Below are 12,571 nucleotides of genomic sequence, written 5' to 3' on the forward strand. Positions count from 1 at the left end.
GACCCCATCACAGCGTGCAACAATTGTATATTGATTCTCACCTGGGGCAATTTCACAATAGGTTCCTGTGTATCCATTGAAGCACTCACAGAAGATAGAGTTCCCGGGTAATGTGATACAATTTGCATTGTTTTTACATGGAGAAGAGTCACAGGAATCTAAAATTAAAAATATAATTGTGTAAAATTTCCATGCATAATCATCAGAAGGTAATTCCATTTTATGGAAAATTTGTCGTAGCGACTGATTTCTTTGAACCAGCGGGTAAAATTACATCGAGTTTTCTGATAATGGTAGTATACTGTGTTCCGTTATAAGACAAATGGTATGTACTCATACTAATTGTTAGCACAAAAAAACTTATTTGGTTATGAACAATCGAGAGCTGTTGATAGTTTAAAACATTGTGAGAAACGGCTCCCTCTAAAATTACATAGTTTTTGAGGAAGAGGTAATTTCTCACTTTTAAATATCGAAATACCTGCCGCCGTTTTGGGGGAATTGAAAGCACAGACAATATTTTGTGCAACATGGGTGTTATTTCTTTCAATATTCTCTTGCAATTTCGATGACCAATTGAGCCTAACTTTCACAGTCTAAGATTGTTTATTCTATGCATATGTTTGGATACACCAAGTGAGAACACTGGTCTTTGACAGTTACCAAAGGTGCCCAGTGCCTTTAAAGGGAAGGTACACTATTGGTAATTGTCAAAGACCAGTGTTCTCACTTGATGTATCTCAACATATGCATAAAATAACAAACCTGTAAAAAATTTAGCTCAATTGGTCAACAGCCACTATCAACAGCTCACCAAGGCAGTTTTTAAGTTAGTATTTGTTTTGAGTAACTACCAAACGTGTACCTTCCCGTTAAGAGCTATCATTGGCCAAGAGTTTCCATTGTTCAACATCAAAGATGGCGGCTTTAAGAAAATATATAAACACATGTTGTACCTGGTGGTATCTCACACCTTGTGCCAGTGTAATCATTATAACAAAGACATTCGTATGAGAATGATGTCGAGGATTTTAAGCACACGCCAGATACACAAGAGCTATGTGACAGATCTCATGAAGATCCGAAGGGCTCGTCTAGACTTCGAGTTCAATGGCTCGAAAAGGCCGGAAAAGAGAGCTGCAATTTGGTGTTTACCTGAGTTGGATGACATAAAGCTTGGTTTGTCGGTGCTCAAGACATATTCAGCAAAGTCCTTGTTGAGGATTGATTCATTTACAGAGCGGATAATTTGCGAGTGGTGTTGTACGGTTCGATGAACGAACAGCAAAATGAATGTCAACAGTAACGTATTGTTGATGGACGCCATCTTCGAGGATCAATCAGGACAGTCAGCAACAATAAAGACGACAAAATTTCACCAACTAGAAAACATCAATCCCCAAAATAGCGAATGTTCTCGAACTCGCAATTACAAACTGACAGATTGATGCTACCACAGATGCAGGATGACGATAAAGAAAGGACGATAAAAGCAGATAAAAAACAACAAGAACGGAGACAGATAAAACCTCGACCGCCTGCAGTCGAAGGGCGCCCTCATATAAGTTGTGATACACTAAGTGTTGGTCTTTGGATAATACTGTTTACCGAAAGTGTCCAATGGCTTTTAAGAGCAACTTTATCAAAAGACGAGCAAGAATGTGTTAAAAAGATATCTTCCTCACCAGCTTAAATTATTTAAAACCATTATACACTTTCGGAACAGAAAAAAAAAAAAAGTTCACAGATTTACACATAATTTACAGGGTTTACAGAAGGTAATGGTGAAAGACTTCTCTTGAAATATTATTCCATGAAATGCTTTACTTTTCGAGAAAACATTAAAACAATTATCAATTCTCGTTGTCGAGAATTACTGATTTATTTGAAACACATGACATGACACGGCGAAACGTGCGGAAACAAGGGTGGGTTTTCCCCGTTATTTTCTCAGACTCCGATGACCGATTGAGCCTAAATTTTCACAGGTTTGTTATTTTTTATATCAGTTGTGATACACGAAGTGTGGGCCTTTGGACAATACTGTTTACCGAAAGTGTCCAATGGTTCAATAATAGTATAATAGTTTTTAAACGTTGTGTTGAGATAAGGATTGCAAAACTGTCACTAAAAAGGAATGAGTCAGAGACTTGTAAGATGTAGCTTCTTGTTAAGAGCAATTTTATCAAAAGACTTTACCTTCAACAATCGTTAGAGTAAAACTGCAGGTATTGATGTTGTTGGAAGCATCTCTGTATGTGTACATTATTGTGGTTTCACCAACAGGGAAAAAGTCGTTAGGATTGTACGTGCTTGATACCAAAAAGAAGCTTCCAGAGTTATCAGTTACTGTTGGTAGAGTCCATGACTCTTGCTTGCTAAAACTACCAATTGGAACCTCAGAACTAAAGTCAGCTGGACAAGTTACTACTGGTGGTGTTGAATCCAACCAATCTGCTGCAAAAAAAAGTAGTTTAACACAGTTAGTTTAAACCTAAAGACTCTACCAATTGGAATCTCAGAACTAAAGAAAATATGACATACTTTGACAGTTTGTTCCAGTAAAGCCTGTAGCACATTGACAGACATAGCTTTTGGTTCCAGGCAAACAAGTTGCCCCGTTCAGACATGGGTTTGAAACACAAGGAGGAGTTGGACTTGCAACTGCAAGTCAACCGGAAACAAAAACATATCTTGGCGACATGGAAATCATACACAAATAATACACTGATCAAAAAGTTTCCAAGTCTAGATTTGTTTGTGAAATTGATGGTAAGCATTTTGTGAAATCATCTTTTTTGTGGAGAGCGCATGCAACTTTAGGAAGATTTTCCTTAATTTAGGAATCAGCTAGTATACAAATATTGAATGGATCAGAGTGGAATGGGAGGAGTATTATCGAAAGGTAAATTTTGGACTGTTCCATTTCACGAAGCGAAACCCCGTGAAATGGAACAGTCCAAATTTTACGAAAATCAATGTTCACACAGAAAACTCAAACACTGCGATGATCAGAAGATACTATACTTTATAATGGTATTAAATTTAGTTAAGTCACACCCCAATTTACAAATATAAAAAATTAATTTCTTGACATCGTAGAACTTGTGTGTCGTTTTTTGAGGATCTAATAGAGTTGCAGTGGCCTCAAAACTGTTGGTTTTAAGAAGAATGGATCACAGTTTGCAGATTTGGGAATTAGAAGACTTAGTTTTAGGCTGGAAAATTAACTTAAGTAAGAACATCAATGATCAGATGAGGTTAATACAGCTCAATTTAACAAAAACTTCTTATGTCAACAAATCTGGATATATTTGCTACACATAACTGATGCTAAAAAAATCTGTAAACATTCGCATTTCGTGTTTTTTGTAAAATTGAACTTGAACTTGAACTTAAGGTTTTAAAAAATCAGTTCTTATGTTATTTACAAATTTAAGAGTAGACCCCAACCCGAGAGGGCGCTGTTCGTGACGTCAATCGAGGCAGACTTTGTCTGTAATGCCGTAGAGTAAACACAATTGCAAAGTACATGTACGGACCAGGTCGTGAGTTTGTATGTTTCAAAAAAAGGTTTTTTTTTGTTTTTTTCGGCAATCCCGACCAGGTGTATTGCTGCTGAATGCGGAAAAACACTTTTTGAAACGTACCAACTCACGACTTGGACGTACATGTACTTTGCACGTGTGTTCACTATACGCATTGCAGGCAAAATCTGCCTCGATTGACGTCACAAAAGGGGTAGGCGGAGTTAGCCCCCAAACAACTTTATATATTTTTTGAACATATAAATCGTGACAAACAATTACAAACAAAACAAAAATGTTTTATTGTTCGCAAGCATATACTCTTATGTTTGAAAGAAAAAAAAATCTATTTCCAGGTGACTTTAATGATGAAAATGTAATTACTACATTTGAAAATGTTAAAAAATTATTACTTTGACAGTTTATTCCAGTAAAGCCTGCATCACAAACGCAGGTATAGCTATTGACTCCTGGTGAGCAAGTTGCCCCATTCAGACATGGGTCGGAATTACAAAGGTTTGTAAAAACTGAAAAGCAAAAGAAACAGCAAATCGTTTCCATATATACATACATACAAGTAACACAGGGCTTTTATATAGCACATTTTCCCCCCACCCTTCAATTAGTGGGCATATCTTTATTTTGAAGTGCAATTATTCTCTTTGATAACCTGAGGCTCAATTAAGAGTGTTGTTATAATGATTTAGAATTGTTCGAAGAATATATCAACATTGATATTCAGCCACTAACGTAATGAAAGTTGTAATTACTATTGGAGTTTTAAAATTATGACTAACCTTGACAGTGTGGTCCAGTAAAGCCTGCAGCACATTGACAGACATAGCTATTGGTTCCAGTCAAACATGTTGCCCCATTCAGACATGGGTTTGAAAGACAAGGAGGTGTTGGACTTGTTGCAGCTGGAAAGAAAAAGATAGAAGCAAAAACTTTAATGATGTTATATTGCAGACAATGTTACAGAAAGTTTAGAATTGAAAGACAAAATTGTAACATATAAAAATCAGGAGGAATTAAAGGATTATTTACTTTGACAGTTTGTTCCTGTAAAGCCTGCAGTGCATGTACAGACATAGCTATTGGTTCCAGTCAAACATGTTGCCCCATTTAGACATGGGTTTGAAAGACAAGGAGGTGTTGGGCTTGTTGCAGCTGGAAAGCAAAAGATGGAAGCAAAACTTGAGTGATGTAAGATTGCAAACAATCACAAGAAGTTCAGAACTGAAAAAAAAAAACAATTTGTCATATATAAGAACAGGAGGACAGAAAATATGACTTACTTTGACAGTTTATTCCAGTAAAACCTGCATCACAAACACAGGTATAGCTATTGGTTCCTGGTGAGCAAGTTGCTCCGTTCAGACATGGGTTTGAAAGACAAGGTGTTGGACTTGAAGCTAAAAAGCAGAAGATAGAAGCAAAACTTGAATGATGCCATCAGACAAAGGCATAAAACATTTATAACTAATATAAAAATGTGTCACATACTAAAACAGTCAGGAGTGAAAAGATGACTTACTTTGACAGTTTGTTCCTGTAAAGCCTGCAGTGCATGTGCAGACATAGCTACTGGTTCCGGTCAAACATGTTGCCCCATTCAGACATGGGTTTGAAAGACACGGAGGTGTTGAACTTGAAGCTGGAAAGCAAAACATAGAAGCAAAACTTGAATTATGTTATTATGCAGTGATGGCACAAGAGCTTTAGAACTGCAAGAAAAATTTGTCACATTTAAAAACAAGAGGAATGAAAATTATGACTTACTTTGACAGTTTGTTCCAGTGAAGCCTGTAGCACATTGACAGACATAGCTATTGGTTCCAGTCAAACATATTGCCCCATTCCCACATGGGTTTGAGAGACAAGGAGGTGTTGGACTTGTTGCAGCTGGAAAGAAAAAGATAGAAGCAAAAACTTTAATGATGTTATATTGCAGACAATGTTACAGAAAGTTTAGAATTGAAAGACAAAATTGTAACATATAAAAATCAGGAGGAATTAAAGGATTATTTACTTTGACAGTTTGTTCCTGTAAAGCCTGCAGTGCATGTACAGACATAGCTATTGGTTCCAGTCAAACATGTTGCCCCATTTAGACATGGGTTTGAAAGACAAGGAGGTGTTGGGCTTGTTGCAGCTGGAAAGCAAAAGATGGAAGCAAAACTTGAGTGATGTAAGATTGCAAACAATCACAAGAAGTTCAGAACTGAAAAAAAAAAACAATTTGTCATATATAAGAACAGGAGGACAGAAAATATGACTTACTTTGACAGTTTATTCCAGTAAAACCTGCATCACAAACACAGGTATAGCTATTGGTTCCTGGTGAGCAAGTTGCTCCGTTCAGACATGGGTTTGAAAGACAAGGTGTTGGACTTGAAGCTAAAAAGCAGAAGATAGAAGCAAAACTTGAATGATGCCATCAGACAAAGGCATAAAACATTTATAACTAATAGAAAAATGTGTCACATACTAAAACAGTCAGGAGTGAAAAGATGACTTACTTTGACAGTTTGTTCCTGTAAAGCCTGCAGTGCATGTGCAGACATAGCTACTGGTTCCGGTCAAACATGTTGCCCCATTCAGACATGGGTTTGAAAGACACGGAGGTGTTGAACTTGAAGCTGGAAAGCAAAACATAGAAGCAAAACTTGAATTATGTTATTATGCAGTGATGGCACAAGAGCTTTAGAACTGCAAGAAAAATTTGTCACATTTAAAAACAAGAGGAATGAAAATTATGACTTACTTTGACAGTTTGTTCCAGTGAAGCCTGTAGCACATTGACAGACATAGCTATTGGTTCCAGTCAAACATATTGCCCCATTCCCACATGGGTTTGAGAGACAAGGAGGTGTTGGACTTGTTGCAGCTGGAAAGAAAAAGATAGAAGCAAAAACTTTAATGATGTTATATTGCAGACAATGTTACAGAAAGTTTAGAATTGAAAGACAAAATTGTAACATATAAAAATCAGGAGGAATTAAAGGATTATTTACTTTGACAGTTTGTTCCTGTAAAGCCTTCAGTGCATGAACAGACATAGCTATTGGTTCCAGTCAAACATGTTGCCCCATTCAGACATGGGTTTGAAAGACACGGAGGTGTTGAACTTGAAGCTGGAAAGCAAAACATAGAAGCAAAACTTGAATTATGTTATTATGCAGTGATGGCAAAAGAGCTTTAGAACTGCAAGAAAAATTTGTCACATTTAAAAACAGGAGGAATGAAAATTATGACTTACTTTGACAGTTTGTTCCAGTGAAGCCTGTAGCACATTGACAGACATAGCTATTGGTTCCAGTCAAACATATTGCCCCATTCAGACATGGGTTTGAAAGACAAGGAGGTGTTGGACTTGTTGCAGCTGGAAAGGAAAAGATAGAAGCAAAAACTTTAATAATGTTATTTTGCAGACAATGTTACAGAAAGTTTAGAATTGAAAGACAAAATTGTAACATATAAAAATCAGGAGGAATTAAAAGATTATTTACTTTGACAGTTTGTTCCTGTAAAGCCTGCAGTGCATGTACAAACATAGCTACTGGTTCCAGTCAAACATGTTGCCCCGTTCAGACATGGGTTTGAAAGACAAGGAGGTGTTGGGCTTGTTGCAGCTGGAAAGCAAAACATAGAAGCAAAACTTGAATGATGTAATATTGCAGACAGTGGAACAGTTTAGAACTAAAAAAAAATTTGAATGGTACAAGATTCTAGATTAGTTTATAAATTTAAGTTGAGAACTGAAAGAAGGAAAAAAAATCGTATAGTTTACGAAAACAGGTCAGGAATTAAAAGATGACTTACTTTGACAGTTTAGTCCAGTAAAGCCTGCATCACAAACGCAGGTATGGCTATTGGTTCCTGGTAAACATGTTGCCCCATTCTGACATGGGTTGGAAATGCAAGAGTTTGCTGCTGGAGCAACTGGAAAGCAAAAGAAATAAAAAGTTTTGATCAAAGATACATTTTTCAAAGACAATCACTAGATTCACTATAGTTTTCTCTCAAATCTAGACCTGAAAGAAAAGTTGTCCATGTGTAAAAAACAGGTCGTACACAAACACCACAATGGGCCTAAAATGGGCTTATAGATGCTATTTCAGATTTTTGGCCCCAAACATTAAGAAATATATTGTTTTGAGTGAATGGTATTTCAAAGAGTATCACCCGCTCTAACGAAAACAAGTTGAACTTTTACTTTTAATGGTCAGGAAACATGATAAAAATTTAAAACGTTTCTTATAAACGCATAAGAATTGGTCACGTGATATATTGTCGGGATCCCGACGAAAACTAATTTTGAGCACTTTCACTGCTACTAATAATTGGCGGACTTTTTCGAGCAATGGCTCAAATGAAAGCTTGTAACTTTCTCGACCCCCATCAATAAATACCTATAGATTGAATTCTAAATAACAGTTTTTGGGTCAAATCGGCCAAAAATCTGACACAACATCTTTAACCATGGCTGAAGAAAACGAACTTACCGATGGAGGACTTCATATTTGTCCAATACGTTACGTATTCCTGGACAACCGAAAACCTACAGAAAAAAATGATGTGTGATTAATAGCCGAAATTCAAGACATTATTCCTTGAAGAATTCTCCGTTTTAGCCCATAAATGCACATGTAAGGGCTGAATTGTGTGACAAGCAGCAACATAAACATGGACTAGGGTTACTAATGCAATGTTTGACACACTGCCATCTTAGTTATGTCAACCATCGTATTGCATCAACATTCCAAAGCAAATCTTCGTCAGAAATGTTTGGATATCATTATAGGTTTTCTTGGTCAATTTCGGAAAATGAGCAGCCAATTTAATCATCAGCTTATTCTATTTGGCACGAAATTGAATGCTACTGAAAAGAGTCATTCGATTATTATTAGTCAAATGTAATGTTGCGTCATTCGATTTTACAAAATAATCATTCAATTTAACATTTCATCAAAGAAGCATTCAAATTCGCAGTCACTTCTTGAGGCGTGTGTGTCACGAAAAAGAATGACGATACGCTAAATTGAACAGAGTGCTAAAGGAATTTGACTCGACTCAAAACGAAATTGAATGGCCGAATTCTGATTTTGAAACGCAGAAACAACTGGAGAGACAAAACAGTTTTAATTCGAATGCATGAAAATGAAATTGACTGCTCATTTGCCGAATTTGACCGAGAAAACCTATACATTCATTCTCTTTTTTATTTTAGTTTTTATAAATAAAGGTCCTATCTCAAAATCATTTCAACCAAGGTTTGGTTTATAAAACTTGGATTCTGGTCTGTACAAGTGATGCTTGCGGACACATCGGGGTTAAATTTGTTGGCTCTGCTTACCGCGGAATTCTACGCTTACAGCCTTAACAATAAACTACTATTAAGGCCACATAATTTACTGTAAGCAGAACCACGGGATTGGGCACAGGAAAAACCTACATAAAAACTGTCTCTATAAAGTTGTGATGGTTTTGAGAACAGTGCCCAATTTCACAAGAACGTTTAATCCGAAAATACTGCTTGACAAATTTCTTTGCTTAGCAAATAAAATAAGTGAGTCACCAGCCACAACAATTTAAGCTTTAGGCTGGTAACCTATTTCTGTTCAGCAAAACTGTTCTCTTTTTCTAATTATGATTTGGGATGCTGACATCCTTACTCGCAGCTATAAGAGCAGCCGTCGATTTCACAAAACTCTTCCTAACTTAAGACTAATCTTAGGACTTAGGACGAGTCCCAACCCTGCACTGTAGCATGCAGACCTTAAGATTAATCCTAACTCGAGATAAGACGAGTCCTAACTTGGTGAAATCGACCCCTGAATTGCAAAGGACGCGGCTACAGCGTGTTCGAGAAGGAGCGTGCAAGGTCACATCCAGCCACATCAACCTATTATGACTACGGGGCATAGCCAGAGATCGAAAGTGTTTGATTTTTCCCCCGAGGGAGAATTCCCGAACTCACATTTGGCCATGGTATCGAATCGACTTGGTGGGCGAGCGCTTTCTGCACAAGTTAATCATGTGCTTAGCAGGTTTGTGTGCTTGATGTATCTGGCCATGTGGCTTATAACAACACATCGTTTTAAGAGTTAAATCAAATTGTATCTAAATACCAACACAGATGAATTTTCACGCTAACACAATGTTTCGATAAGTATGATCTAGTCGTCTTCAAAACTTGTGTAAACTTCATTTAATTTCTGCTGAACAAGGCTTTTCTCTTTTCAAAAAGGTTGTGTGCTTCTAATCTCAATAAAATTGTGTCCCTGCAACATGACGATTGTGTGTTCTGGTCGTTTTCAAATTATGGCATACTTACTGAAATTCCAGATCACCAACTAGCTCAACTGGAGCATTCCAAGTGAATGTTACCGGCAGTGTCTTGACGAGCTGTCCGTGTGTGTGTGTGATAGTCCCTTGACCATCGGTATCTCCTGGGCATGCAAGGTGCTGATAATCGCTGTCTGATAGCTGCCAAGAACCCACGATAGAACCATCAGTGACCTGGCGGGCCTGCATAATGACGCCCTTGAAGGTGGTCGTGCTAGGGTTGGCGCTAAGACGAACTAAGTGAAGATACATTACAAAGAAATGTTTGTTCACACAGCAACTCCGGTATTCCTTAATTGAATGTGGATTAGATTTTTTTTGTCTGGATAACATCTGTCTACCTTTCATTCATTCAATTGACATTCATTCATTCATTTTTATATATACACAAAACTGGCAGCTCAATTATGTGGCAAACAAGGTAAAAATTTAATATGGATAAAAATTGCCCGATAAAAGACATTAAACAATTTACAACCGCAGTACGGGGTACTACTAAAAGGCACTATAACAAAATGCTCCGTCTGAGTTATTTTGATCGCATTACAAGGAATAATTATTTTAAACAAATATTATATGGACTACTTAGTACAAGTCTTTTTGAAGACTTCGTACGGTTTATAGTTATGACCTAGCACAACCTATGACTTAAATTATACGAGCCATAATTATGAATTTCTTGTAATAGCTAAATGTCCCATTTAATTATTTCGTTCAGATGTTTATAGCTCATTTAGTTATTCAATTAATTGTAGGCTATACGTAATACATGTCATTTTTAAAGATTTTTTTTTACCTCAAACACCTTTAAAGTCACCTGGAAGTGGTATTTTGTCAAAATAAAGCTTTTGCCCTAAAATATGTGTTTTGCTAAGTAGAATATAAATACACAGTTAACTAAGGTTTAACAAAATTAGTTTCCATTTTATTAACAAATTTAAAAGTAGGCCCGACCGAGAGGGCGCTGTTCGTGACGTCAACCGAGTCGCGATATTTAAAGCACGACGGCTCTAAGTGTTTGCTACACAGCGCTGGAAAAGACGTCGGACCGGACCACTTTGCAAACGGACCCCATCTTTAGTTGTTTTGCTGCCTCCAGCAGCAACACCAGCAGCAACACACCTGATCGACATTGCCGGAAATATGCAACAAATAAACCTTTTTTTCGAAACGTACAAATTCACGACTAGGACTTGCATGTTCCTGCACGTACGTGTGTTCGATGTCGATGTTCGATCGAGCCAAAGTCTGCCTCAATTGACGTCACAAAAGGGGTAGGCGGAGTCACCCCATACAACTTTATCTATTTTTTCAACATATAAATCCATACAACAATTTTCAAAAAAAAATGTATTGTTCATTAACATAACTCTAATTTTTAAAGAAAGAAAATTCCAGTTGACTTTAACTATTATGATCGCATAGACAACTTTCAGAAAAGGCGAATGACGACAGGCGAATGGTTATTGTGCCATCCCTCCGATCAAAAAAGTAGGATTTCAGTCTTCACCCATTACCAACCCCTGGAAAATTATGGTATGTTTTTGTTTGATACGGTGTCGCATGCAGTTATGTCCTCTATGCAATACTATCCGGAGGACATTATTGCATATGCAATAATGTTCGCCGGACGGTTTTGCATATGCAATCGTGTCCGCCCGGACGCTACTGCATAATGCAGTTGTGTCCCCTCGGACACAATTACATATGCAGTTGTGTCCGCCCCGTGCAAAAAAAATCGTCCTTGCAGTAAATTAAACGCCCTTGGTCGACGGAACACGTTCGCCAATTGTTTACAAGCTAAGTGCATGTCATGAATGCCATGGGAAATGTTCGGCCGTTGGGTATTCGCTGCAATCATAAAATACGGTCATGTACATGTCCACCGGACGGTTTTTGCATAGCCCCGGACACAATTGCATATGCAAAAGTGTCGGGAGCGGACAGTATTGCATGGCGGACACAATTGCATCTGACAACGGCAATTATTTAAACACTCAACCCCAACAGCCCGAAATGTTCACCGGAATAATATGAGGATTCGAACCCATGGGTTCGAATCTAACCCGAGTATAGTTAGTGTGGATTTCTCCCATTCCCCGAATGGCTTGGATTTTTTTAAAGCACTGTTTAAAACATCAGTAGAAGTGTTTTTAAAAAATCAAAATCAAAACACCAACCTGTTACTGTTTCCCCCGCAGCATAGCTGTTGCCAGAAATCAGCTCTAGTTGGTAGGGACTTGTATTGCTTGGCTGCGAGGATCCAGGATGGCTTGGCGTCAGAGATGAACAGGCCTGACTTGGTGCGCCAGTGGATCGGCATGTACCACTCCGAAGGACCAGAAAAGGCACTAAAAAGGAAAGGAGTTTAAACTTCATGATGAATTGTTATGATTAATTGACTGCAGTAGACTTCAAATGAATCACTTCTAGCTTATTTTAGTCTGAAAATATAGACCCAAGGTCTCGTCGTTTTCTTTTACATACGCAACTGGATGAATACATTCACATATGACATTTATGTATGACCTCAGCTCTATTTTTTTTTATGAATGCACCTTTCAAAAAAAGTGTGAAAACAACTTCCCAATGAAAGACCTTTTTGCGTTTTGGGAATGTTATTATATAAAGACTGTATATACGTTATGCATCGGTGGTTTCGTTGGTATATGGTGCCCATGGTGGTTCACATA

General features: G+C 37.5%; 1 protein-coding gene across 1 annotated transcript in view; it reads right to left on the reverse strand.

The window, feature by feature from the left end:
• LOC117290121 (fibropellin-1-like) overlaps window positions 1–12,571 on the reverse strand; it is a 33,510-nt gene that overhangs the window by 18,559 nt on the left and 2,380 nt on the right. Inside the window, exons 2-21 of the mRNA XM_033771377.1 lie at window positions 12,059–12,229; window positions 9,868–10,114; window positions 8,036–8,091; window positions 7,353–7,472; window positions 7,040–7,162; window positions 6,790–6,912; window positions 6,545–6,664; window positions 6,295–6,417; window positions 6,050–6,169; window positions 5,811–5,927; window positions 5,560–5,682; window positions 5,310–5,432; window positions 5,065–5,184; window positions 4,826–4,942; window positions 4,575–4,697; window positions 4,325–4,447; window positions 3,941–4,054; window positions 2,545–2,664; window positions 2,200–2,457; window positions 42–158 (exon numbers count right to left, since the gene is read on the reverse strand). Coding sequence (XP_033627268.1) covers window positions 42–158; window positions 2,200–2,457; window positions 2,545–2,664; window positions 3,941–4,054; window positions 4,325–4,447; window positions 4,575–4,697; window positions 4,826–4,942; window positions 5,065–5,184; window positions 5,310–5,432; window positions 5,560–5,682; window positions 5,811–5,927; window positions 6,050–6,169; window positions 6,295–6,417; window positions 6,545–6,664; window positions 6,790–6,912; window positions 7,040–7,162; window positions 7,353–7,472; window positions 8,036–8,091; window positions 9,868–10,067 — 2,440 coding nt within the window. The 5' untranslated portion in view covers window positions 10,068–10,114; window positions 12,059–12,229. The remainder of the gene's footprint in view (window positions 1–41; window positions 159–2,199; window positions 2,458–2,544; window positions 2,665–3,940; window positions 4,055–4,324; window positions 4,448–4,574; window positions 4,698–4,825; window positions 4,943–5,064; window positions 5,185–5,309; window positions 5,433–5,559; window positions 5,683–5,810; window positions 5,928–6,049; window positions 6,170–6,294; window positions 6,418–6,544; window positions 6,665–6,789; window positions 6,913–7,039; window positions 7,163–7,352; window positions 7,473–8,035; window positions 8,092–9,867; window positions 10,115–12,058; window positions 12,230–12,571) is intronic.

The sequence above is a fragment of the Asterias rubens genome, chromosome 5 (genome assembly GCF_902459465.1).
Source record: "Asterias rubens chromosome 5, eAstRub1.3, whole genome shotgun sequence".
In the NCBI taxonomy this organism is placed as follows: Eukaryota; Metazoa; Echinodermata; class Asteroidea; order Forcipulatida; family Asteriidae; genus Asterias; species Asterias rubens.